The 27,268-nt window shown below is 42.7% G+C and overlaps 1 protein-coding gene across 2 annotated transcripts; it reads left to right on the forward strand.

Moving 5' to 3' along the window:
* Positions 1-3,171: 3,171 nt before the first annotated feature.
* Positions 3,172-20,357, forward strand: LOC124033805 (ubiquitin-conjugating enzyme E2 Q2-like). Of its 2 annotated transcripts, none has more exons than XM_046346140.1 (13): positions 3,172-3,787; positions 4,887-4,991; positions 11,160-11,282; positions 12,162-12,218; positions 12,396-12,536; positions 13,342-13,426; positions 13,539-13,599; positions 13,796-13,886; positions 13,976-14,034; positions 14,313-14,361; positions 14,461-14,556; positions 15,513-15,579; positions 16,807-20,357. In XM_046346140.1, the coding sequence occupies exons 1-13, from the start codon at positions 3,629-3,631 to the stop codon at positions 16,836-16,838; spliced, it is 1,125 nt and encodes a 374-aa protein (XP_046202096.1). In that variant the 5' UTR covers positions 3,172-3,628; the 3' UTR covers positions 16,839-20,357. The 2 variants fall into 2 exon arrangements, with proteins under 2 accessions (XP_046202096.1, XP_046202095.1); XM_046346139.1 differs by having other exon boundaries at positions 3,173-3,787; positions 12,396-12,551.
* The last annotated feature ends 6,911 nt before the right edge of the window (positions 20,358-27,268 follow it).

Here is a 27,268-nt window from a genome sequence, read left to right on the forward strand (position 1 = left end):
TGCCATAACCCCATTCACACAGCCATCTCTCACTGGCAGACACAAGGTTGTAGCTATTTCTAAAAATGCAATCTCCCTAAATCCCAATCTGCATCTGAGGATAAAGATGGATCGTGGTGTCAATGAGCACTGACTCCAGATAGAAGACAGACTGGGGATAGTGGCATGTAGAGAACAACAATTCAGACAGCCACTCCTCAGGGTCACCTCCATCCACTCCTGCTCCTCTGGAGATAAAAAGAGGACTTGTCATTGTCCCCTTCAGCTGCTAATGACTAAAGCAGTGTGGAATGCCTTAGGTTTGTAGGCTTCCTGTGCAAGTGATTTGGCAGGTATTTGTCAGAGAGCCTGCTCCTTCTCTAGTGATGGCCATTTGCCTTTCCTATTACAGGATCTTGAAAAATACAATTGGTAAATTTGAAGTTTATGGAACATAATATTGGTGTCTACTACCATCTGGTGGCCAATATACTCTAGTTTGGTAGTGGCAAAAATGAATTCCAACGGACACTGAGTGCACAAAACATTAAGAACACCTGAATCCAGCTATTATCCATAAAATAAAATAAATGTAGTAATTTAGCAGACACTCTTATTCAGAGCAACTTACTGGAGCAATTCGGGTTAAGTGCCTTGCTCAAGGGCACATTGAATGATTCAACCTAGTTGACTTGTGGAATCTAACCAGCGACTTTCAGTCACTGTCCAAATGCTCTTAACCGCTAGGCTACCTGCCACCCCATCGAAATTTGCAGTAGACAATTTGCATATCATATCACTTGTGCCTGTCACGAGCACATTTAGCATTATATTGACTGTAACATATAACTAGCTGACGATCAGACTACCATCACCCAATAATTAAGTCCTGGTTCATCATTCTTTCACTGTCCATTTAAGTGAGGAGTTGGTGTCATGAGGAGTTGGTGTGACTAAATGGAGAATTACAATGCAGAGGATCAGAGTGCATCAACACCAAAACCTGGAGGCTCTCCTTCACCGCAGCCAACGTGAGTAAAACATTTAAACGTGTTAACCATCGCAAGGCTGCCGGCCCAGACTGCATCCCTAGTCGTGTCCTCAGAGCATGCGCAGACCAGCTGGCTGGTGTGTTTACGGACATATTCAATCAATTCCTATCCCAGTCTGCCGTTTCCACATGCTTCAAGAGGGCCACCATTGTTCATGTTCCCAAGAAAGCTAAGGTAACTGAGCTAAACGACTATCACCCCGTAGCACTCACTTCTGTCATCAGGGCGGCAGCGTAGCCTAGTGGTTAGAGTGTTGGACTATTAACCAAAAGGTTGCAAGATCACATCCCAAGCTGACAAGGTACAAATCTGTCATTCTGCCCCTGAACAAGGCAGTTAACCTACTGTTCATAGGTCATCATTGAAAATAAGAATGTGTTATTAACTGACTTGCCTAGTTAAATAAAGGTCAAATAAAAAAATCATGAAGTGCTTTGAGAGACTAGTCAAGGATCACATCACCTTACCTGACACCCTGGACCCACTCCAATTAGCTTACTGCCCCTATAGGTTCACAGACGATACTGCCCTAACTCATCTGTACAAGAGGAATACCTATGTAAGAATGGATTACATCTCAGCATTTAACACCATAGTACTCGTCATTAAGCTTGAGACCCTAGGTCTCAACTGGGTCCTGGGCTGCCTCAGGTGGTGAGGGTAGGGTCTTTGAGCCTCCAACTCAATCATCAAGTTTGCAGACTTGATTACCAACAATGAGGAGGTGAGGGCCCTCGGAGTGTGGTGTCAGGAAAATAACCTCTCACTTAACGTCAACAAAACAAAGGAGACTTCAGGAAACAGCAGAGGGACATCATGGACAATCTGAAATGGTTCACCCATACAGACAGCGTGGTGAAAAGATGCAGCAGTGTCTCTTCAACCTTAGGAGGCTGAAGTAATTTGGCTTGTCACCAAAAACACTCACCTTTACAGATGCACAATCGAGAGCATCCTGTTGGGCTGTATCACTGCCTGGTACAGCAACTCTGCCCACAACCGTAAGGCTCTCCAGAGGATAGTGAGGTCTGCACAACACATCACCAGGGGAAAACTACCTGCCCTCCAGGACAACTACACCACCCGATGTCACAGGAAGGCCGCCAAAATGATCATCGACCACCTGAGCCACTACCTGTTCACCCCGCTATCATCCAGAAGGTGAGGTCGGTACAGGTGCATCAAAGCTGGGACCAAGAGACTGAAAAACAGCTTCTAGGCCATCAGACTGTTAAACAGCCATCAATAACATTGACTGGCTGCTGCCAAAATACTGACTCAAATCTCTAGCCACTTTAACCATTAAAAATTGGATGTAATAAATATATCACTAGTCACTTTAAATAATGCCACTTTATATCATGTTCACATACCCTACATTACTCATCTCATATGTATATACTGTACTCTATACCATCTTGCCTATGCCGTTCGGCCATCGCTTATCCATAAATGTATATGGACATATTCTTATTAATTAATTTACACTTGCGTGTATAAGATAGTTGTTGTGAAATTGTTAGATTACTTGTTAGATATTACTGCACGGTCGGAACTAGAAGTACAAGCATTTCGTTACACTCGCATTAACATCTGCTAACCATGTGTATGCTACCAATAAAATTTGATTTGACATCATAAAGCTATGTTAAGTTGAGAAGCTACTCTTTGCGTTCAGTTTATCCTTTGCTAAAGGCTAGAGGAATAAAAATGTAACTAAAAAGACACTTACATCTTCTGGTGCAAGGGCATAGCTACAATAACGTAGGACAAACAGTGTTTTCTCAACAAGTCAGTCTTCAAAAACAAATGTGGTCTAAAGGTGAATTAAAGACCCCCTAAAAAGTCAGACAGCTCTCTCATCAGCAAACCAATCCAATTAGTTTTCCATGGGTTTGCCTTATCATCAATTACATTATAAATATATTTTATTGGCCTAAACTTCCACCTGGATAAGGACTACCTTTGGCCAGCTACACGTTTAAAATTCTAGTGACAATATGCTCCAGGTACGGACTGTTTACTGTCACCACACAGAAAGACTGCTGTGAAAAAATATTTCAAAGTTGTCTAGGTGATTTATTTCTTCTATATTTTGGTGTTCTAACCTCCGCCCCTCAACTGAGCACGCACTGGATGCTGGGATTCTGCAGGCTCGGGAAAACGCCATCTTTAAACCCCAGAAGAAACCACAGTTGAGCGCCGGGGATCAACGACACACTGTGCTTGCGTTGGGTTACAATTTTGCGGACATCATCATGATCAGTTTGTTGACCAGCGAAACAAATAAGCAACTAATTGAAAGGACTGTAAATACTCAACCAGGCCACGTTGTATGGTCTTAAAATTGTACTATCAGAAGGCTAATATCAACAACAATACCAGCTAGACTGAAAGACAACGGACGAGTAATCAAGGCGTTGTTATTGCTTGTTTCCATTGGTGGCTTGTTAGCTAGCTTGCTAACCTGTCTTGAAGTCGGTTTGACATTTACATTACGTTGTTTTAAAAGGCTTGATTTGGGACTCGACTGTGTGGCTGCAGTTTTAGTCCCGACTTCACTCCTCCCCAGCGGCCCAGCCGGAGATGCGTGGAAGATGTCGGTTTCGGGGCTGAAGGCCGAACTGAAGTTTCTAGAGTCCATTTTTGATCCAAACCACGAACGATTCAGAATTATTGACTGGAAGCCGGATGAGCTAAACTGTCAGTTTAATGTGACTGGAGAAAAACTGTTGATTATACATTGCAACATTACGGTAAGTAGGGAAACGAGGCGACATGGCTGGCTTAGTGCGTTAGCTAGCTAACGCGGTAACTAGTTACAGTAGGTTAGCTCAGAACACGCAGTGTTTTAGCCTGGCGGCGCGGGACAGGCGAACGGACAGGTGGTTAAAGGAACACTCAGCAAATTCTGGCCGGTCGAACGTTAGCCAGCTATCATTTGGCTATGTAAAGTTTTTGTTTGTGACTTTTGTTTATACTTCTAACGTTAGTAGGAGTCCCAATATTTGCATGTTAGCAAGCTAGCTAACGGTAGCTGACTTGTTTCTAATATAGTAACTTAGTATGAGTAAATATTTGCATATTACTATTATAGGTTACGTACTTAACGTTAGATGGCTACAATAATGAGAGACGGGCAAGTCTTGGTTTTAGCCAAAGAGTTATCCTGAAACTGGCATGACATTATGCTAGGGCCTAGGCTAGGCACGCTTTCTGCGTCACTGATGAACATTGTTAACGTTAGCTATCTACACTTCCGCGTTTTCTAACGTTAGTTGATTGTCTAACAAGTTCGCTAGCTAACGTAGTGGTTGTTGTAATAGCATGCTTCATGATCAACGCAATAACGTTTAGCCCGTCAGTTGTCACTGATAACACTAAGTTAGCTATACTCATGACGTCAGTAAATAATTGCTAGCTAGCATGATTCAAAAGCATCACTTGTCAAACAGCTTCTGGCCTTGTCAAAGGACCGTGGTCTGCCAGCTCAGCTTTTAGCTAGCTGTATGCTGTTGGTTTGTATTTTCCAATTTGCTACATTCGTTTGACCAGCATACTGATTGAATTCGGTGCTCTTAACGTTACTTGGCTAGTTAACATTCTATAAGGAATGTGAAATGGCCACCATCACATTAATTTAGCTTCCGGTAATGTTAAGTAGTAATCAGATATTTATTTTGTCTCTATAAAATGACTTGAGATTTCCTAGATTTATGATTCAGACACATACCAATGTCACACTCCTGTTTAATTTCAATGTTATTGTTCCAAACAATTATCAAATTTCTCAGCATTATAATGCAGATTTATTTTTGTTTTGTTTCTCTCTTCATTGAAACCCATGTGTCACAGGAATCGTACCCCTCCACACCTCCAATCTGGTTTGTGGACTCTGATGACCCGAGCCTGACACAAGTGTTGGAGCGCCTGGAAGATGTCAGAAAGGGCAGCACCCTGGTAATATCTCAGCCCTGCAACTAGTATAACTAACAGTTGATGGAGTGTTCTTCTGAACATTTTGCATCTTATTTCATGTTTAGTAACGTCTATCTATTCTGTGCTATTTCATCACAAGCACTTGGTTGAGCCTAGACTTATAGCAGAGCCAGCAGATCTGACCCTGTTGCTTACAGATACACTAGGGTCAGACAGCATTCCTGTGTAGATTAAGACTCTGCAGAGCCGTCACGAGGTATGGTTTGGAAAACCTATTTCAATTCATGGATGAGAAATGCGTTCTACTCTGAATTCTCCCATTATCCCAAACGTTTCACAGAGAAGATTGAACGACTGTCCTTTTCGTCCTCGTGCAAAAACAGCAGTTTACCTAAACTAGCCGTCCCTTTTAATGGGCAAGGCTGTAGCTCAGCAGGAGCATTCTCTGTGCATGATGTCACAACGCTGGCCTGTTATTATTATTATTATTATTATTATTATTATTATTGTGGTGCTACATCATTATTTGACTACTATTTCAATCCCAGCCTTTGATATAGTATGTGAATGCTTTGGAAGGAGACTTCCCATTGTTCAGATAATGAACCCTGATTATGACAATATATTTGAAGTATTTGTTTACAATTTTGTCGTTTAGCATATGCTCGTATCCAAACTAAAACAACCGTATTATAATACATTAATAGTAATCAAATAAACTTCAATTAAGTGTTATACGGAGCAGGAGAAACATGTTGTTTTTTGACCTATCACATCTCTTCTCGTGACTAATTAACCATACCTGTATTGGTGTTGTTGGGTAAAGCAGTTCTGATAGGAAAGTGACAGCTGGGTAATTTTATACTGCTGTTCCAACCTGTCTTGGAGGTTAAAGGGAGATGAGTGTCAGACCAATTCAGGGAGGTACTTTGCTGCAGGACAGGTTCTCTGCCTGTTTCCTCTTGTCTTAGTTTCAGCTGTTAGGCAGCTGAGGTTTTTAAGTGTTTTGAAGTCACCCTCATGTCACTCAAACATCATAGGACAGCCCTCTGTCATGTTTGGTATGAGTGTCGAGTGCCTCTCTGTGGAACCGGAGGGATGGGTTTTCTTGACAGACACACTGCCACAGTGTGGTGTGTTTCGACCATGATTGTTTGTTGGTGATGTGGACCCCCAAGCAACTTGACTCTCGACCCGAGTCACTACAGCCCCGTCGTTGTTAATGGGGGACCTGTTCGGCTTTCCTTTTCCTGTAGTCCACAATCAGCTTCTTTGGCACCACACTGCCAGGTCTCTGACCTCCACCCTATAGGCTGTTTCATCGTTGTTGGTGATCAGGCCTACCACTGTTGTCGTCAGCAAACTTAATGATGGTGTTGGAGTTGTGTTTGGCCATGCAGGCATGGGTGAACAGGGAGTACAGGTGGGGACTGAGCACACACACCTGAGGGGCCCCAGTGTTGAGGGTCAGTGTAGTAGACGTGTTGTTGCCTACCCTTACCACCTGGGGGCGGCCCGTCAGGAAGACCAGCATCCAGTTGCAGAGGGAGGTGTTTAGTCCCAGGGTCCTTAGCTTAGTGATGAGCTTTGTGTTGAATGCTGAGCTGTAGTCAATGAACAGCATTCTCGCATAGATTTTCCTTTTGTTCAGGTGTGAAAGGGCAGTATGGAGTGCTATTGAGATTGTGTCATCTATGGGTCTGTTGGGGAAGTATGCGAATTGGAGTTTAACCTATGGTATATGGGAGAATACTGTTGAAGTGAGCCATGACCAGCCTGTCAAAGCATTTCATGGCTGTCGATGTGAGTGCTAAGGGGCAGTAATCATTTAGGCAGGTTACCTTCTTAAGCACAGGGACTATGGTGGTCTGCTTGAAACATGTAGGTATTACAGACTCTCTCAGGGAGAGTTTGAAAATGTCAGTGAAGACATGTGCCAGTTGGTCTGCACATGCTTTGAGTACACGTCCTCGTAATCTGTCTGGCACAGCGGCTTTGCGAAGGTTTTGCACATATCGGCTACTGAGAGTTATCCCACAGTCATCTAGAACAGCTGGTGCTCTCATGCAAGCTTGCTAGCATTAAAGGCATTTAGCTCGTCTGGTAGACTCCTCACTGGGCAGCTCGCGGCTGTATTTGTAGTCCGTAATAGTTTTCAAGCCCTGTCACATCCTACGAGTGTCAGCCGGTGTAGTAGGATTCATTCTTAAACCTGTATTGACGCTTTGCTTGTTTGATGGTTCGTCTGAGGGCATAGCAGGATTTCTTACAAGTGTCCAGATTAGTGTCCCGCTTCTTGAAAGCAGCAGCTCTCGCCTTTAGCTCAATGCGGATGTTTCCTGTTATCCATTGCTTCTGGTTGGGATATGTACGTTCGGTCACTGTTGGGGCGATATCGTCAATGCACTTATTGATGAAGCCAATGACTGAGGTGATATACTCCTCAATGCCTTTTTATGAATCCTAGAAGGTATTCCAGTCTCTGCTAGAAAAATAAGATGACTTTTGAGATCACCATTTTTGTGCCAAGCATTTTCCAGGGTTTCCCCTATATTTATTTTGCAGTGGAGACTTACTTGGCAATTAAGCCCTTTTTCTACTTACCCAGAGTCTTATGAATTCATGGATATCATTTTTTTGTATCTCTGCATGCAGTTTGAAGGAAGCTGACCTGTGTTAGTGCAAATGCTAGTTAGCAGTGGTTTGCGACACTACCTTCAATTTCCTTCAAACTGCACATGAGTTCATCTAACCCTGGGTAAGTAGAATAAGTGCAAGATTTGGCAATTAAGCCCTATCCCTTTAAAGGCTAGTCATCAGAGCAGGTCTAAGTATTTTTTTTTATACCTCTCACTTCGGGCTTGATGTGTCAAAGTTCAGTTTATACATGCATCATTTATGACAAGAATTACTGTCTTTTGCTCAATTAGCCTACATTTTGTGTCGCAGTGGTGGAGGTAGTATCTTTGAACCAGTCTTCAAAATCAAATCAAATTTTATTAGCCACATGCGTCGAATACAACAGGTGTCGACCTTACAGTGAGATGCTTACTTTACGAGCCCCTAACCAACAATGAAGTTTTAAAAAAACAGATAAGAATAAGAAATAAAAGTAACAAGTAATTGAAGAGCAGCAGTAAAATAACAATAGCAGGACTATGTACAGGGGGGTACCGGTACAATGTGCGAGGGCACTGTTTTGTTGATGTAATATGTACATGTAGGTAGAGTTTTTAAAGTGACTATGCATAGATAATAACAGAGTAAGAGGGGTGCAATGCAAATAGTCTGGGTAGCCATTTGATTACGTGTTCAGGAGTCTCATGGTTTATGGGTAGAAGCTTCTTGGAACAAGACTTGGCGCTCCGGTACCTTCTTGCTGTGCAGTAACAGAGAGAACAGTTGTCATACCAGGCAGTGATGCAACCAGTCAGGATGCTCTCGATGTTGCAGCTGTAGAACCTTTTGAGGTTCTGATGACCCATGCCAAATATTTTCATTTTCTCTGGAGATATGAATGGGCATTTTACTTATCTGTAAAGGAATAAGGCTTCTGAAGTTGGATTAAAATCCATTACTAGGCAACCAGAACTATCAATTAAACAATCTTGGCTGCTGCCTGCGTGGTGACCAATCTCTCCTAAAAAAGTACTTTAAAGTTTGTTAAATACCATGACTTACCTAGACCTTTAGTAGAAATTAAACACATCTATCAACCATACTATAAAAAAAACATGTCAAAAAACACAGCAGCACATCAATCAGCGATGTTTGTGAGGGAAAAAATGCAGAAAATGTTATGCTGGAGCAGAATTTCACTGTCACATTTTGCAAATTTTCTGTGAAGTTACCAATTGTCAACCATTGCTATGTTACCGTAGCTGTGTTCTAAGTCTATAAAGGGTTGCGGTAGATTACTTCATTGCCTGGCCCTAGGAGTCATGCATATGTAATAGGGCTGTTATTATGCATTGTAAATTGTGGAATTTTATGACTTTCTGGTAAACAACAAGAAATAAATAATTGCAGGTTTTAAATATTAAGGAAATGCACATATGTGACACGGTACGCACCTTTCAGGAACCATTTGTTGCTCGTGAGCTCTACTTTGTGTATTCAAAAGTCCTGGAGAGCCTCTTTTAAGATCAGCATTACAAGGTATATTTATTGCAAATAGAGTGAGCAGTGGCGCAAGTGAGAGCCATGAGCACACAGCCACTGCCTGCTCCTCTCCCTACAATGCAGTGGTGCGATCCCTTCTATATCAAATGGTGTCAACATTTTCATTCATTTTGGAGTAGAATGTATTTTTGAAAAGTCATCACAAGGGGCCACTTTTATTGATTTTATTTAACCTTTTAAGTAGGCAAGTCAGTTAAGAACAAATTCTTATTTTACAATGATGCATAAACCCTCCCCTAACCCGGACGACGCGGGGCCATTTGTGCACCTCACTATGAGACTCCCGATCATGGCCGGTTGTGATACAGCCCGCGATCGAACCTGGGTCTGTAGTGACGTCTCTAGCACTGAGATGCAGTGCCTTAGACCGCTGCGCCCTTCGAAGCCCTTCTCAGTCGTTCTACCCGAAAAATATCTCTGGGGGGCATGCCCCCAGACTCCACCAGCAAAGAGCAAGCCCCCCCCCCCCCTTTTCCACTGCTGAAAGAAATCCTAGGGGAAACGCTGAGTTCTCTGTAGGCTAGATCGGCTTATGTAGCTACATTCTTTGACTTAGCCTACTTAATCACACTGCATGCTCTGTTTGTAGCCCACCAGATCTGCATTTTATTGTACAGTTATCAAAGATATCTGTGGTGTTTAGATTTGCATTATACAACATTTTCACTATGTATGGACCAGGCCTACATTCAGTAGAATACATTTCTTCTATAGCAATACTGAGAAGCTTGCAGAGATACACATTTCTGCACTAAGTTACTGTTGCTAAGGTGTCTGACATTCCCTGACACAATCTTACCTTTCACGTGGTCTCTGAAGGTGTGTCGTGGTGAAGGTACGATGCAGTGAATAAGTCTTTGGCCCCTTTCTGATTTCTGTTTTTGCATATTTTCTTACACTGAAGGTTATCAGATCTTCAATCAAAACCTAATATAAGATCAAGGGAAGTTGTGTTCAAATAATAACTATTTTATAATGATTTAATACATTTATTCCACATCCAATGCCCTGTATGGATAAATTATTTTTCATCTTACAGAGTACCTGGTTGTTCCTCCTGCAATGACTGCAACTGACAACTACAGGAAGCATTTGATCAGTCTCTCGCATCAAACTTTGCCCCACGCTTTTATATAGAACTGCTTTAACTTATCGACCTTTGTGGGTTTAAGTCTGCACTTTGACTAGGCCATTCCAAAATGTACAGTTTCGTTGCTTTTCAGCCATTCTGATGTAGATTTCCAGTTTTCTGGTGAAAACCGAACACTGCATTCCACAATAAGAACCTCATAACAATGATCAAGTTTGGTGGTAGTGTGTTGGTTTGGGGATACTTTGCTCCCTCAGGACCTGGATGACTTGCAATCATTGAAGGAACCATGAATTTTGGTCTGTATCGTCTGAGCATAAGCTGAAGTGTAGCTGGTTTATACAGCAAAACGCAATCAAGTCTACATCAGAATGGATGAAGAAAAAAACATATTTGAAGCTTTGAAATGGCCCAGTCAAAGTCTAGATCTGAACCCGATTGAGATGTTATGGCGGGACCTGAAACGAGCAGTTCATGCTCAAACCCACATGTCGCTGAGTTAAAACCGTTTTAGATGGAGTGGGTGAAAATTCCTCCACAGCGACGTGAGAGACTGATCAACAATGACTACAGGAAGTGTTTGGTTGCAGTCATTGCAGCTACAGGTGGCACAACCCGTTATTGAGTGTAAAGGGGAAGTTACTTTTTAACACTGGTATTGGGTGTTCCATAACTTTGTTTATTATATAAATTCAATAAGTATCTCATTTGTTTTATTTGTTCACTCAGGTTCCCTTTATCTAATATTCGGTTTTGGTTGAAGAACTGATTAGCATTCATTGTAAAAAATCAGAAAGGGGACAAATCCTTTTTCACGCCAATGTATCTCTGACATGTCTGTGCTGTGTTGTCTAGTGCTGCTGCCTGTGCTCCCCAACTCAAACTGTGCCTGCTGGTACTGTCCCTCGGTCCCCCAGCTCCTGCAGCAGCTAAAGCGGCTCATCTGTGACCTCTGTCGGCTGTACAACCTGCCCCAGCACCCAGATGTAGAGATGCTGGACCAGCCCCTCCCTGCCGGCCCTGTAGGACAAGACCGAAAGGTAAGGACGCCTAATGTCCACTCAAAATGTTTTCTGGTTTTCAAGTACTACTAGGCCTGTATATTTTTTCTGTTGGATGGCATTGAAATAAAAAATAACCATAAAGGCTTTTTCATGAAAACCATCTCCTTTCACATACCTGAAGTGAGTCATGTGCCTAATCCCTTTGTTTAATTTTATTGTCGGAAGCTACCAAGGAGATTGAAGACACTTAGCTAATGAAAGGGTTTAAAAACCTGCATGAAGAACCTAATACAGTCCTGAAACCGTCCATCAGCACAGACATTAATGATTAGTACAGAGTCCCGGGGATGGAATCAATAGACTCTTCCTGTGGGAGGGGACAGTGTGTGGTGCTAGAATAACTTGCCTCGTAACTAATGAACAGACAACCGAAGGCTACGGTTGTGGCAGGTAGCTTAGTGGTTAGTGTTGGACTAGTAACCCGAAGGTTGCAAAATCGAATCCCCAAGCTGACAAGGTAAAAAGAAATATCTGTTCTGCCCCTGAACAAGGCAGTTAACCCACTGTTCTTAGCCATAATTGAAAATAAGAATTTGTTCTTAACTGACTTGCCTAGTTAAATAAAGGTAAAATAAATGTAAAAAATAGTCTACTTAGTCATTAGAATGACTGAAGCAGAGGTTGAATGTTAAATAGTAGCTACCTGTACAGTAGAGGAATGTTGTTTCTGACTACGCAGAAACATGAATACTGGTTTTGCACATTTCGGAACATTCCTACAAATATCACTACCGTTTTTTTTGTTAGACTATAGGCCTACATCTAACTTGCTAAAGCAATTGGCGTCACTAAGTATGCCATGTTAGGAATGAGATTGAACTGTCTGAACTCTTTCTCTCTGTTGCGTTTCTTCAGCATGGGGTCACAGACGAGGTCACGTCCGAAGAGGAGGAAGAAGAGGAAATGGGAGAGGTCCTTATCCCTTTTCAAATAAATGTCATTACATATCGCGCTGCACATTACCATGCTGATTTGAGTTGAGCCATGCTGGATGTCAAGCTCGGCTCAATACCAATCACACATATTTGAAGTGTTAACTTGAAGTTAAACTTGTCTTCTAATGCTCTTATCTTGTCTTTGTGCCAGCAGGACATTGAAGACCTGGACCACTATGAGATGAAAGAGGAGGAGCCAGTGGATGGAAAGAAGTCTGAGGATGACGGCATCGAGAAGGAGAACCTGGCCATCCTGGAGAAAATCCGCAAGAACCAGAGGCAGGACCACTTGAACGTAAGTGCTCATTCGGTAAGGTGACATTTTATACACTTTTGGGGATGCATGGGGAATATATCTGTCGTTAGACCTAGAACAGTTTACTGGACCCAGCACTGTTTCACTGGGACGTCTAGAGTGACCCTTTATGATAGAGCCAATGTGCATGCATCTAACCAGTTTTTCAGGTGGTTCTGAATGGAATGTATATTCCATTTTGTTTTCCGTCAGTGTTTTACTCAGAGAATTTCTTACCAATGCAGTACACCAATATTATGCTGTTTAGGACTGTATTTGTAAACTAGGACATGATCGACATGGATTGCGTAGACTAAATGACAATTAGTCATTCTGATAGTAATCATGTTATCTAACATTTACCCATGGCTCTCTTAATTGTTGATTTAGAATACAGCTGTTTCCCCTAAGGTCTGTGAGCAGCTCTGAGAGACTTATAAATGAGATACTCTTCTCTCATCCTCCACCATCCCTACTGCATTCAATGGCTCAGCTCTTCAAATCTATCATTATTGCAGATGAGAGCCTTGCTATGTTACCTGTGAAGTTCTCCCATATACTGTAGCAAACTGTATACTGCCAGTTAGTTCTTAAGCATTTTGTCTCCATGCTGATCAATAACTGTTCATTTCTAGGAGTTTGTAGACTTTTTATCTAAATGCAGAGAGCTATTAGCGTATTTGAGCTGGGCCTGTAAACATTTCATTTAATCGTTGCCGTCAGTGTCTATGTGCATTATTATCCCCAATCGTTGAATGTGCTGTATGTTTGGATATCGGTGTATTACCCTGTGTGTGTGTTGCAGGGTGCGGTGTCTGGTTCAGTGCAGGCCTCAGACCGCCTCATGAAGGAGCTCCGGGAGATATACCGGTCCCAGAGTTACAAGATGGGTACGTACTTCACTGCGGCAGTGCTAGAAAGCGCTTCAGATATGTTGCAATAAATCAAAAAATGACAGTTTGATTCCGAATGTCACTTACCAGACTCTGCATTCTCTTCCAGGTATCTATTCAGTGGAGCTGGTCAATGACAGCCTGTATGAATGGCACGTCAAGCTGAGAACGTAAGTAACTAAAGAGGGCGGTTATACTGTGGTTAAGACTGGAGGAAGTTAACAGGAAGGCTGGATCTCAGGATGAGGGTGGATGATGCCTTATCGCATTCACTGCTCTTTCGGCACTAGGCCTGTTTACCATAGGAGTACTGTATAATTCTAGCATGTGGCAGATGTATAATGATGTGTTCTATTTGCTCAACAGCGTAGATCCAGACAGTCCCCTACACAGTGACCTGCAGGTTTTAAAGGAAAAGGAGGGAATGGATTACATTCTGCTAAACTTCTCATATAAAGTAAGAACCAATGCTGATACTAGAAAGCAAAGCCAGTTTGGTAGTGTTGGCTGTTCTCATTTTAATGCTATTTTGTTTTCTACCTGCAGGATAATTTCCCTTTTGATCCACCATTTGTACGGGTGGCTTCTCCTGTGCTGTCTGGAGGGTGAGTTCAGTTCACTGCGTATGAGGGGAATGGTTTTGTTTTTTTCTGCTGTGTTTCCACTGTGACGGAGTTGCTCCCCTCACTTAACCATGACGGAAGGGCGGTCTCTTCTGGTCCAGACATTGTCAGCAGCCAGTGAAAATCTGAATGTCAGAAGTGGCAGTTTAGCTAAAAGGAGATCATCTGTGCTTGTGGATAAGAGATAAAAAAAGGTGATCAAAACACCAAAATAAATATCTACATATTCTAATATTCTTCTTTCACCTGTTGTCTTTAAGTTATGTTCTTGGAGGGGGTGCCCTGTGCATGGAGCTTCTCACAAAGCAGGTATGTTTTTATGCCACAATGTCAGTTCAAAACTTGTCCACTGTTATTTTACAGTGGAGGTAAATGCTAGGTCATTGATGTATCGCCATTTGATTTCAGGGCTGGAGCAGTGCCTATTCCATAGAGTCTGTAATCATGCAGATCAACGCCACTTTAGTCAAGGGAAAAGCCAGAGTTCAGTTTGGAGCCAATAAGGTAAGCATAGTTTGTTTAAGGGGGCAGAGAGCTTTGTAATGTGTTAACATGATGCATACTACAGGGTGTATTGACACTGTGTTCTGACATGGATAAAGGGGTGAGCTGTGTGTGTGTGTGTGTGTGGCTAGCTAGCTGGTCCATGCTGCTCTATGGAAATGAGGTATCTGTAAGCCCCCAGCACTTCATTTAAACAGGACGTTGTTACTTAGCGCCGCTGGAACAGTGCGGTGCTGCTCATCTCTTAATGCTGATGCTTCACATCAATCCACTCCATGCTGTCATTTCTCTCCCTCTTCTCTCAGCACAGTCACACTAATCTGGCTCTGGGATCCCAGTAGAATTCGGAGCAGACCAAATGACAGGGATATTTTAGACAAGCTGCAGTTTCAAGGAATCTTGGGGCCTGCTGTATGAGAATCTGTTCTTTAAAAGTTAGGATCTAACCTTGTACACCATATACCTGATACTCCGCTATGTTGATTTCAAATCTTGTCTAATGAAAGAGTTTATCATATCTGTCCTAAGTTTACTAAAGTTGGGTAGGTATGGTTAATAAAATGCCAGAAATGTACCTATTAATCAAAAACATAAGAATACCAATCTTTCTGTTACTGGGTTGATAGGACTCTGACTTTTTCCTATAAGAGCCAGTTCCACTCTGAAGCTGAATTTTATTACACCCACACTGGAGAAAATAGATCCAGCTCCCGGCTCCTCAGATCCTCACACGGTTCAACACGCTATTTATTATGATGCGATTAATGGTCACCCGCGGTGCGTGCAAACGTAGCATGATAACAGATCGAGCGGCAAAATTCTCTGGGGGAAGCTGATTGAAAGGCGTCCACCATGCAGTCAGACTTCATCAAACTAATGGTGCTTAGTCCTGAGCCTTTACACTGCTTGGGGCATTCATAACCACAAGTTTGATATAGGCACTGTTTTTGTTTCAGAACCAATACAATCTTGCCAGAGCACAGCAGTCATACAAATCCCTGGTCCAGATCCATGAAAAGAACGGTGAGTGTTACCATGTCCAGTTACACATCTTGTATCCTGTTTGACCATGAGATTACATCCCTCCATACAGCAATCAGTGGTTGGGAAAATACAGTATATATACGAAGTATGTGGACACCCCTTTTTAAATGAGTATATTTGGCTATTTCAACCACACCTGTTGTTGACAGGTGTACAAAATTAAGCACACAACCATGCAAGCTCCATAGACTAACCTTGTCAGTAGAATGGCCTTACTGAAGAGCTCTGTGGCTTTCGACGTGGCACTGTTATAGGATGCCACCTTTCCAACACGTCACTTTGTCAAATGTCTTACCTGCTAGAGCTGCCCCAGTCTACTGTAAGTGCTATTTTTGTGAAGTGGAAACGTCTAGGCGCAACATCGGCTCAGTTGTCATGCCACACAAGCTCACAGAATGGGACTGCCGAGTGCTGAAGTGCGTAGTGTGTTAACATTGTCTATCCTCGGTTGCAACACTCGCTACAGAGTTCCAAACTGCCTCTGGAAGCAACGTCAGTACAATAACTGTTTGTCGGGAGCTTCGTGAAAAGGGTTTCCGTGACCGAGCAGCTGCACACAAGCCTAAGATCCCCATGTGCATCGCCAAGCGTCGGCTGGAGTGGTGAAAAGCTTGCCGCTACTGGACTCTGGAGTGATGAATCACACTTCCAACTGGCAGTCCGACGGACGAATCTGGTTTTGGCGGATGGCAGGAGAACGCTACCCGCCCGACTGCATAGTGTCAACTGTAAAGTTTAGGGAAGGAGGAATAATTGTCTGTATGTGTTATTCATGATTCGGGCCCGTTAGTTCCAGTGAAGGGAAATCTTAATGCTACAGCATACAATGACATGCTAGATTCTACCTGACCTCACTAATATAATACTCTTGTGGCTGAATGGTACCAAGTCCCAGCAGCTGTTCCAACATCTAGTGGAACACCTTCCCAGAAGAGTGGAGGCTGTTATAGTATCAAGGGGGGAACCAACTCTATATTAATGCCCATGATTTTGGAATGAGATGTTCGACGAGAGGGTGTCCACATACTTTTGGTAATGTAGTGTATTGCAAGATCCAATAAGGTTTCATATCGCAGCTACAGTGATTTGTTCTTAGGTCAAGATAAAAATGCATCCAACTCTTTGATCAATCCTACTGTCTAGGATGAACTGATTGTGTTTTGTCCAGTATAACTGAGTGTACTGTCTCTTGTCTGATCCTTGTAGGCTGGTACACTCCCCCTAAGGAGGATGGTTAAGAGGACTGTTGCCATGCCTCCACTGGGACCACATGTCTTAGGAGCACCCCCCCTCCCTCATTTTCTTTTCCCTCTAACTGGAGTTGTTTTCATTGGGAGTTTGATCCCCATTCTGTTACCATGAGAACCGACCAACCAATGGTTAAAACCCCTCGCTGACCAACCACCTTATCCACTTTGCAATAGGGGATCCACCCTCTTGCTATTTATCTTTCTCTCACTTGTGCAATCGCTCCCTCTGTGTTCTTCCTGTTACAATCTCACCCCTAATCCCCTGAGCATTGAATTAGCTCCATATCTTGTGCAACTCCCTTAAATCCTACTCTGGGCAAGCAAAGTAGAGCTTACTTACTGCCTGTGATTTCGGGTCAAGGTTGAGGCATGGCTTTTGCTAGTGATTTGAAGCTCTCCGTCAGTCGCGTGACGGGCTGAGATTCTCCTTCCACAGACTGGAACAGAGAATGACAGGTGACATTCCCCTTGTGACAGTGGAGGCTGGGATGGACAATGACACGCTGGTAGTGGGAATGAGCACCACCTCACTCCCCATGGATGGCCTCTGTCATATCTGTGCTTGTGTATCTATCTGTATATTGCCATGATTCCTCCTTCTGGAATAACATGTCCTCCTAAAGATAGCTTCCTTAAACAACGCCTGGTCTACAAAAGTCAAAGACCCTGAATGGAGAGAGGAGAGCTAAAAACTCCTGACCAATGTGGGACTGAGACGGCTTAATGGAGGATATCCTGTTGAGCACAAGAGGTGGAGGCGCCTCCACCCAGCCCAATCTCTCAGGCTGCTTTTGGAAATATGACCAGGCTTAGCAAAGGCAGGTTGGATTTAATCACTGTAATGTAGTTGAATTTAACTCCATGTAAAGTTGTATTTCTGAGAATTGATTTAATTGTTTTTAACGTAAATTTGTGTGGGTTTTGTGGTTCAAGCGGGCGGAGACTGGGGGCATCAATTTCTCAAGGTGTATTTCAGATGGAGGATAAAGCATTTGCTTCATGGACACTCTTGCAGAAGTTAAAAGGAACACCTTTAAACCATGTTTTTATGTAAGCATAATGACTACTATTGTTTTTTGTTTTCCTGTATAAATTGAAATACTTTTGTTAGTGGTTTCATATGTTCAAAAGTGACACCATTCCTTTTACTCAATGACACAGTGGTGGTTTTTGGGCTTTCCAAATATGCTGGCTAATTTCCCCGGTGACTCAAACTTGATGAACCTTTCAGTAAGGCTCTGCACACAATCGTTAAGAGGTAATATGTACACACAATAATTTGAAAACGTCTCAGTGCAGTCCCCTGTCTAATTTGAATCCATGGTCTAACTAGCTTGTTCACACTCCCAGATCGCCCATCCATGGTCTAACTAGCTTGTTCACACTCCCAAATCGCCCATCCATGGTCTAACTAGCTTGTTCACACTCCCAAATCGCCCATCCATGGTCTAACTAGCTTGTTCACACTCCCAGATCGCCCATCCATGGTCTAACTAGCTTGTTCACACTCCCAAATCGCCCATCCATGGTCTAACTAGCTTGTTCACTCCCAGATCGCCCATCCATGGTCTAACTAGCTTGTTCACTCCCAGATCGCCCATCCATGGTCTAACTAGCTTGTTCACTCCCAGATCGCCCATCCATGGTCTAACTAGCTTGTTCACTCCCAGATCGCCCATCCATGGCTCGTAGTTGCAGTGGACTTCACTTCATACCACATGCTCAATAATCAAATATTTTCAGGTCTGACTGTAAGGTGTGTGTGTGTGTGTGTGTGTGTAGTAATGCCTTCAACAAAAGACAGGCCCACTCATTTCCATCCTTTGCCTCCCCTCTCTGGTACCCTGTTTTCTACCTGATTATTCACTTGACCTCATGATCTTGGTTGTCAGTGATGGAAATAACTTTTTCAAAGGAACCCCTAACTCATGACCATCCTCAGCACTGTCAAACCTGGAGCATGCCAAGTCTTAGCTATTTGAGTAATATGCAGAATATTGTGTGACGCATTTGATTTAATGTTATTACACACATTAATGGGTGCTTTTTTTATGTGGGTATTATCCACGCTGTTAGAAGTACGTTGTCGCAAAAACCAGCATAGGAACCAGCTTGTTCCTAGTAAATATTCTGCTTTTCACCCATGTGAAATATACTAATAATGTGTAATTAAGCTCCATCTACCTTGTATTTGTTGTAAAGTCAGCCACCCCACCTGTACAACACCATGCATCACGTTATGTCAAAAATGGTGGCACTGAAGACTCATTTAGACGTTTATTACTATTCACTCAATATGGTGACTGACTTTATTACTAAATATGTCTACTACACATGGATAACTGTTGATTGTTGTCTTAGCCGTTAGGTATTGGTATCAAGTGTGCTACAGCTTTCCCACATGGCTGACCTCATTGTGAACATGCCCTGGCTAGAAACTCCCTCCCTGTGTTCTCTGGAGAAGCAAACTCAGGAATACATAGCTACTGCACACTTGACTTAGCAAGATGCAAGTTTTTTTAAACTATTGTTTACTTCCAAATGTATTTTCCCCTCCTATAATTACAGTAACCATTGGCTTGCGCGCTCTCCATTTGGCTTGTCTATCTTTTTAAAGTAGTCACTGGTAAGACTGTGGTAACAGGGTGTAGTGGAGTGATGAGGTGGGAGGGACATAGGCCACACATCTCATACAATCCCTCAGATCAGTTTTGTGATGCAGAAAGGTGAACTAACGCTTTACCTCACCCATTTAAGCTCATTGTCTTGGGTCGTTGTTTCTAATCTAGGACATCATCGTGATCCTGTACCTCCTGGTTTTGTAGTGTTTAGCATGTAGATATCTCAGAAATGACTTTCACTCTAGGGACTAGGGTGTGTGTGGGGACTGGACATTTTTGATTTGTCAGGTTGGATCATTTTGTATTCTCTTGCAGAGGTCGGTAGATGCTGTCTCTGTAAACCCAGTCTCTGGGAACAGATGATTCATGTAGGACAGACTCTCACCAGATTAGTTCTAAAGGATACCAATTGCAAAAATGCTGTCTCCAACAGTTATGGGCGTCCCACCCGTGTGTTAGAAGTATGAGATATAAAACTAATGGACTACTATACTATTCTGTCCACCCCAGAGCAGTACTCCAACTCTTACTGTTTAAATCCCTGTGCCATCAGAGCAGACGTCAAAAGGGCTTTTAACTCCGTGGAAGGCCCCATGTCTGTTCTACTGTCAGGTGTGCAGTGAATTACAGCTCTTATACAGATCCAGACCAGTTGTCTGACTAACAGCCCAGTGCGTTGGGAGATTTTGGTTTGAGACCTAAAATGAATTATTGGTTCCTTTTTTTTCTGGCTTCATTTTGTGATTGGCGTTTGAGCGGGTTATGAAGTTATGCACTGTTGGCATGCTTTGGTTTTATTTTGTTTCTCATTGCAAGGGTCATTTTGACCGTGTACAGTACTTTGTAAACTTGCATCAAGTTTATGAATAAAGGATTTTATTAAATACTCCTGTGTACTATTTGATGTGATACAGAGCTATATAAAACTTTTATATAGGACCCTCTGCTTTAAACTGAAACCAGGAAAGGTGATGCATTTGACTGTTCTCTAGCTCTAACCAGAAGGACAGAGGGGAATGGTGATGCATTTGGCTGTTCTCTAGCTCTAACCAGAAGGACAGAGGGGAATGGTGATGCATTTGGCTGTTCTCTAGCTCTAACCAGAAGGACAGAGGGGAATGGTGATACATTTGGCTGTTCTCTAGCTCTAACCAGAAGGACAGAGGGGAATGGTGATGCATTTGACTGTTCTCTAGCTCTAACCAGAAGGACAGAGGGGAATGGTGATGCATTTGGCTGTTCTCTAGCTCTAACCAGAAGGACAGAGGGGAATGGTGATGCATTTGACTGTTCTCTAACCAGAAGGACAGAGGGGAATGGTGATGCATTTGGCTGTTCTCTAACCAGAAGGACAGAGGGGAATGGTGATGCATTTGGCTGTTCTCTAACCCTAACCAGAAGGACAGAGGGGAATGGTGATACATTTGGCTGTTCTCTAACCAGAAGGACAGAGGGGAATGGTGATGCATTTGGCTGTTCTCTAACCAGAAGGACAGAGGGGAATGGTGATGCATTTGGCTGTTCTCTAACCAGAAGGACAGAGGGGAATGGTGATGCATTTGGCTGTTCTCTAACCAGAAGGACAGAGGGGAATGGTGATGCATTTGGCTGTTCTCTAGCTCTAACCAGAAGGACAGAGGGGAATGGTGATGCATTTGGCAGTTCTCTAGCTCTAACCAGAAGGACAGAGGGGAATGGTGATGCATTTGGCTGTTCTCTAGCTCTAACCAGAAGGACAGAGGGGAATGGTGATGCATTTGGCTGTTCTCTAGCTCTAACAAGAAGGACAGAGGGGAATGGCTACCTAAGTCCTAAAAGCAATGCTTTGCTCTTCCATTAGCAAATGTAAATCATACAATCTGGAACACTGAGTTGGGTTTAGATGGCTCGTATGGCGATACCACTTCAGTAGATGGTGGTTTGATGACTTCAAAACATATCAGGGATATTTGGTGCAGAAAATCCATACAAATAGTTTCACTGTTAAATTTGTATTCTCTCTGGGTGCAGCAGATTACCACTAGAGGGTGCTGGAACATTGTTACAGAAATTCATTGATATAGCTCATTCTGAAATTATTCAGACCCCCTTTTTCCACATCTTGTTTCGTTACAGCCTTATTCTGAAATTGATTAAATAGTCCACCCTCCCCCATCTACACACAATACCCCATTTCAAAGCAAAAATATGTTTTCAGAAATTTTTGCAAAACCCCATTTACGTAAGTATTCTGACCCTTTACTCAGTACTTTGTTGAAGCAGCTTCGGCAGCGACTACAGCATCAATTCTTGGGTATGATGCTTCAAGCTTGGCACACCTCTATCTGGGGAGTTTCTCCCATTCCTTCTCTGCAAATCCTCTGAAGCCATGCTAGATTGGCTGGGGAGTGTCGCTGTACAGCTATTTTCAGGTCCGACATTCAGAGACTTGTCCCAAGCCCCTCTTGTGTTGTCGTGGCTGTGTGCTTAGGGTTGTTGTGCTGTTAGACTGGGGAGAAGGTTCCCCTTCCGAGGTCTTGAGCACTCTGGATGTAGCAAGTTTTCACCAAGGATCTCCCTGTACTTTGCTCCATTCATCTTTCCCTCGATCCTAACTAGTCTCCCAGTCCCTGCCGCTGAAGAACATCCCCACAGCATGATGCTGCCACCACCATGCTTCACCGTAGGGATGGTGCCAGGTTTCCTCCAGACATGGCACTTGGCATTCAGGCCAAAGAGTTCAATCTTAGTTTTATAAGACCAAAGAATCTCTCCACTCAAAGTGGGCAGTCGTGCCTTTTATGATAGTGACCAGAAAGAAGCCACTCCGTAGAAGGCCTAATTGGTGGAGTGCTGCAGTGATGGTTGTCCTTCTGGAAGGTTCTCCCATCTCCAGAAGAACTCTGGAACTCTGTCAGAGTGACTATCGGGTTCTTGGTCACCTCACTGGCCAATAACTTTTACATGTTCTTTCTCAAGGCCCTTCTCCCTCAAATGCTTAAGTTTGCCCGGGCGGCCAGCTCTAGATAGTCTTGGTGGTTACAAACGTCTTCCATTTTAAGAAGGATGGAGGCCACTGTGTTCCTGGGGGCCTTCAATGCTGCAGAAATGTTTTGGCACTGTATATCTCTATTTTATCCGTATGTTACATTTTTTTATATTTTCCCTCAGTAGCTGTTTTCATGATATGATATTTTGACATGAATATCACATGTCAAGTCTGTTTGACTCATATTCCCTCAATACTTTGGAGTCACACAGTGGTGGAGTGAGTTGGCAGTTTGAGCAATTCCATAGATGAAGTCTGATGTAAAAGCCAAATGAATCCCTATGGGTTATTACGGGGAACATTGATGTAGTCGTGGTACAAACACGTTTCTTTTTCTCAAAGTCAGTCAAACGACATCCTGTCCTCCTTCAAATCCCTCTATACTGGTCACTCTTCTCATCCCTGCATGAGCAGTTAGGGTTATAAACCACTCAAACCATGTACAGACATTGTGCATTTGGAAAAAGAGGCACTGCTCACTTAAGTTCTACCCACATTGATGTGCCAAAGACGATGAAACTACATTTTCCATTCTAAAACATTGATAGCTTTAATCATATTTCTGGATAGTTTGTATGCAGGGCAAGCAGTTCTCTGACTGGAGGGAGGGTGGAAAGGAGAGCAAGACCGACGAGAAGTAGAGAGATCCACGGTTCCCCTAGCAGGGCTAATTGCCTATTTATTGAAATTGTATTTTTTTTTGTTGATTTGGAGTCTTGGCTGACTGCCCTCTGGCTGCAGTGGAGAAAACCTCATTACCGGGCTCTGGCCATACTCTGTGGCTCCTCAGCCTGTCTCCCGGCTGCTTGCCCGGCTCCAGGTCTGACGGGCCAGTCTGAGGAGGGACAGTGAAGATGGCTTTGAGGGGGTGGAAGGAGTGCGTGTCACTGTGATTACCTCTATGGAGCCCATACTGAGACTGGGATAATGCTGGCTTTTCCTTCATCCCAAGGCCAGATCCTAGTACACACTGCAGTTTGCTTTGCAATCAGAATCCACTGCAGTTGATTTGATAGCCAGAAGCTGATCAGTTGTTGTCCATCTGAACTTGACGTGCACCAGCAGCCTTCCATCAGCCAAATACACAAGTATCACCCGGAGTCAGGGACTATATCAAAGCCATAGTGAGGATTTCCTCTGACGTACTTTTACATGTTCTCTGATAACTCTCTACTCTACTCACTGTTCAGCATCCTAACCTTACAGATTGTGCTGTCAACATGTTCCTCTAAATAGAGTCTGGAGAGAGATGCCTTCACAGGTTATCTGACTTCAGAAGCTGCTTGTGTTGAGCATTAACCATAACACTTTCTCCTCCTAGTATCATGCCCACGTTAATCTTTTATTCATTTATTTTTATTTAACTAAGTCAGTTAAGAACAAATTCGTATTTACAATGACGGCCTCCTGCAGCGATGGGGATGGGATTAAAAATAAAATATGAGTATAGGACAAAACACACGACGAGACACCACAACACTACATAAAGATAGACAAAAGACAACACAGCATGGTAGCGACACAATCAAGTGTAAAGTGTCTGGTTTGATGAACTATGAACCTGCTACAGTATATTCTGCACTAATATGCAATGGTCTTGTGATCTGTAAGAAGGTCTCCCTGTTAGAGTAAATTGGAGACACAAGCAGACAAAGGTCAGTTGTAATATCTTCTTCCTCTGAGGTGAAGCAACAGGGTCAATGAGCAAGGAGCCAATCACAGTGGCTCTGAGTGACCTGCTGCTGCACTGGAAGAGCTGGGAACCAATCAGACACAGGCAGGTGTCACGATCATCCCCACATATCATACAGCCCCAGTTAACTGGAAACATGTTCTAGTGCAAAAGCCTGAGGTATCTATAAAAAAAATGTAACATTTCTTGACTAAACCATCCCTGTCACATAAATTGGGGACAGAGGAGAAAACAAGACAAGTGATGAGTTTAAGATGGCCAATGGCAATGAATGTGGAATTTAATTGTACCTTGAATTGAAGTAATCTGTCAGAGATTATTTGATCATTTGTCTTTATTCTCTGAATAGCAAAGTCCCTGCAAGGTGGACATCTAATCATTCACAGCCTAGGGATGTATGCTGTATACTAGTGTGTTGATTGACATGAAGATTACGCATTATTTCAGAAGTATGTCTATGTGTTGTATTTCTAGGGACAAGCACTTGAACCGTCGCATTGGATGGCATAAACTCATGTTTAGCCTGGTACATTTGTCCTGAGGGAACGGATCAGATTGTTTTAAATAAAGTTAAAGGCAGGTCAGCCTGACCTAACCGGGGAATGGTCTCTGCTTCTTTCTGTCACCAGGAGCACTGTACTAGCGCCTGAATGTCTCAATGCACCGCTGATGACAGACGCCCTCAAGGGCTTGGCAATAAATCCCAGGAGAATATTGGACAGATGCCTGGGACACAACGCTGAATTTCAATTGAATTGTAAAGCATGTCCTTTCTCTCTCAAACGGCATAGGCTGTTTATATTCGCTATAATGGTGATTATTTGGCCTGGAGAACACAGTGGGCTGCTTATTTTCAGTGATGCGAGGCAATGCTACACTGTGTGAGATTTATATTCATATTACATGCTTTCCCACTACAAAGGAAGAGTTCTCATTTTATTTCATTACAACTATCCAAATCAGCATTTTAGGGGCATGTAATTTCAGGCAGCACCGCAGTGAGAATGACCTTCACAAGCGTTTTCCATGTTGCTTTTCATAAATTTACTTCAAATGTATTCATGGTCTGCTTTTCAGACTACCACAGTCACAATCAGGAGATAGGATGCATATATTACAGTAAAAGGCCAGCCTGGCAATCCAATTCATTCCGGCTTGAAGTCTTTGGTAAATGTTAATGGTGCATCCACCTGCATTTCACTCCGTCTTCTGGAAGTTTCAAAGTTATCATCACAGACCAGTTAACCTTTTCAGGGAATGTATCCAGCCAGAGACATATTGGTCCATTCTCTTTCCACAGAACAGAATGCAAAGTATCTTACTAATGATGAACTACAGTCGTATGAAAAAATTTGAGCACCCCTGACAATTTCCATGATTTCCATTTATAAATAATTGGGTGTGTGGATCAGCAATTTCATTTTGATCTATCAAGTAACTGATGGACACAGTAATATTTCAGTAGTGAAATGAGGTTTATTGGATTAACAGAGAATGTGCAATATGCATCAAAACAAAATTAGACAGGTGCATACATTTGGGCACCCCAATAGAAAAATCACATCAATATTTAATAGAGCCTCCGTTTGCTAAAATAACAGCTTCTAGACGCTTCCCATAGCCTCTAATGAGTGTCTGGATGAAGGTATTTTGGACCATTCCTCCTTACAAAACATCTCCAGTTCAGTTAGGTTTGATGGTTGTGTGTTCCAATTAATCAGTGCTATGTAGTTACAGGTATTCACATCAACAGAATGACAAGGGTGCTCACATTTTTGCATAGCCTTTTTTTCACATCAGATTTAATTTCATACAACATATTGCTACACTAAAAGTCTTTGTCTGGACAATACCCCAGTACTCAGCTTTTATTATAAAATGAATGGCATGCCACTGTGATCATTTTCTGTGACGACAGAGTAAATTATTATGCCGCCTTAGAGGGGTGCCCAAACCTTTTCATACGCCTGTACTTGCCTGCTTTAACTGTCTAGCAATGCAAATGTTTCACGGCAAGACCATGCAACATTTCCAGAAAGATCGGAAATGAACCAAAATAGACAAAAACGGTTCATTTACCCAGATGACCACACCATCATCTTGGGTGATATTTGGTTTCTCTGAGGTGGTCTTGCATGTCAGAGCAGACATAGAAGGCAGTTTGTCACGGTGATGATGTGCCTCCTTGCACAGGCTTACATGGACTCTAAAGTAAATGGATATCCATTATAGGGGGTTATGATTCATTCTAGATGCTTACTCAATATTGTGTGTATGTGTTGGGGGGCAGGCATTGGAGGAGAAAGTCCACCTCAGACAGAACAAGGTCATGGACAGTAAAATATATGAATTCATTACTGTAAGATGCTCTGGATAAGAGTGTCTGCTAAATTATTTGTAAAAATGTGTTATTATTATCCCTGAATGCTGTAAGTCTCTGGCTGCATCATTGTTTGTATGAGAGAGCAGAATTCAGCCAGTGGTGAGTGAAGGTTATGTACCTCTGCTATAATGCATCAGTGCCCTGCCTGGACTCAGGCTAGAATCACACTAGCACTTCCCAAACCTTTTATAGTCCCGTACCTCTTCAAACATTCAACCTCCAGCTGTGTACCCCCTCTAGCACCAGGGTCAGCACACTCTCAGATGTTGTTTTTTTGCCATCATTGTAAGCCTGCCACACAAACACTATACGATACATTTATTAAACATAAGAATGAGTGTGAGTTTTTGTCACAACCCGGCTCGTGGGAAGTGACAAAGAGCTCTTATAGGACCAGGGCACAAATAATAATAATATAATAATAATCAATAATTTTGCTCTTTATTTAGCCATCTTACCTATGAAACCTTAATTGTTCATCAAAAATGTTGAATAATGAGAAGGGTGTGCTTGAAAGGATGCAGGAGTCTCAGTCTTAAATTATTTTCCACACACAGTCTGTGCCTGTATTTAGTTTTCATGCTAGTGAGGGTCAAAAATCCACTCTCACATAGGTACGTGGTTGCAAAGGGCATCAGTGTTTTAACAGCCAAGGCAAGAAATTCTGAGCGCAGCCCTTTCCAGAAATCTGGC

Source organism: Oncorhynchus gorbuscha, linkage group LG04 (assembly GCF_021184085.1).
Source record: "Oncorhynchus gorbuscha isolate QuinsamMale2020 ecotype Even-year linkage group LG04, OgorEven_v1.0, whole genome shotgun sequence".
NCBI lineage: Eukaryota > Metazoa > Chordata > Actinopteri > Salmoniformes > Salmonidae > Oncorhynchus > Oncorhynchus gorbuscha.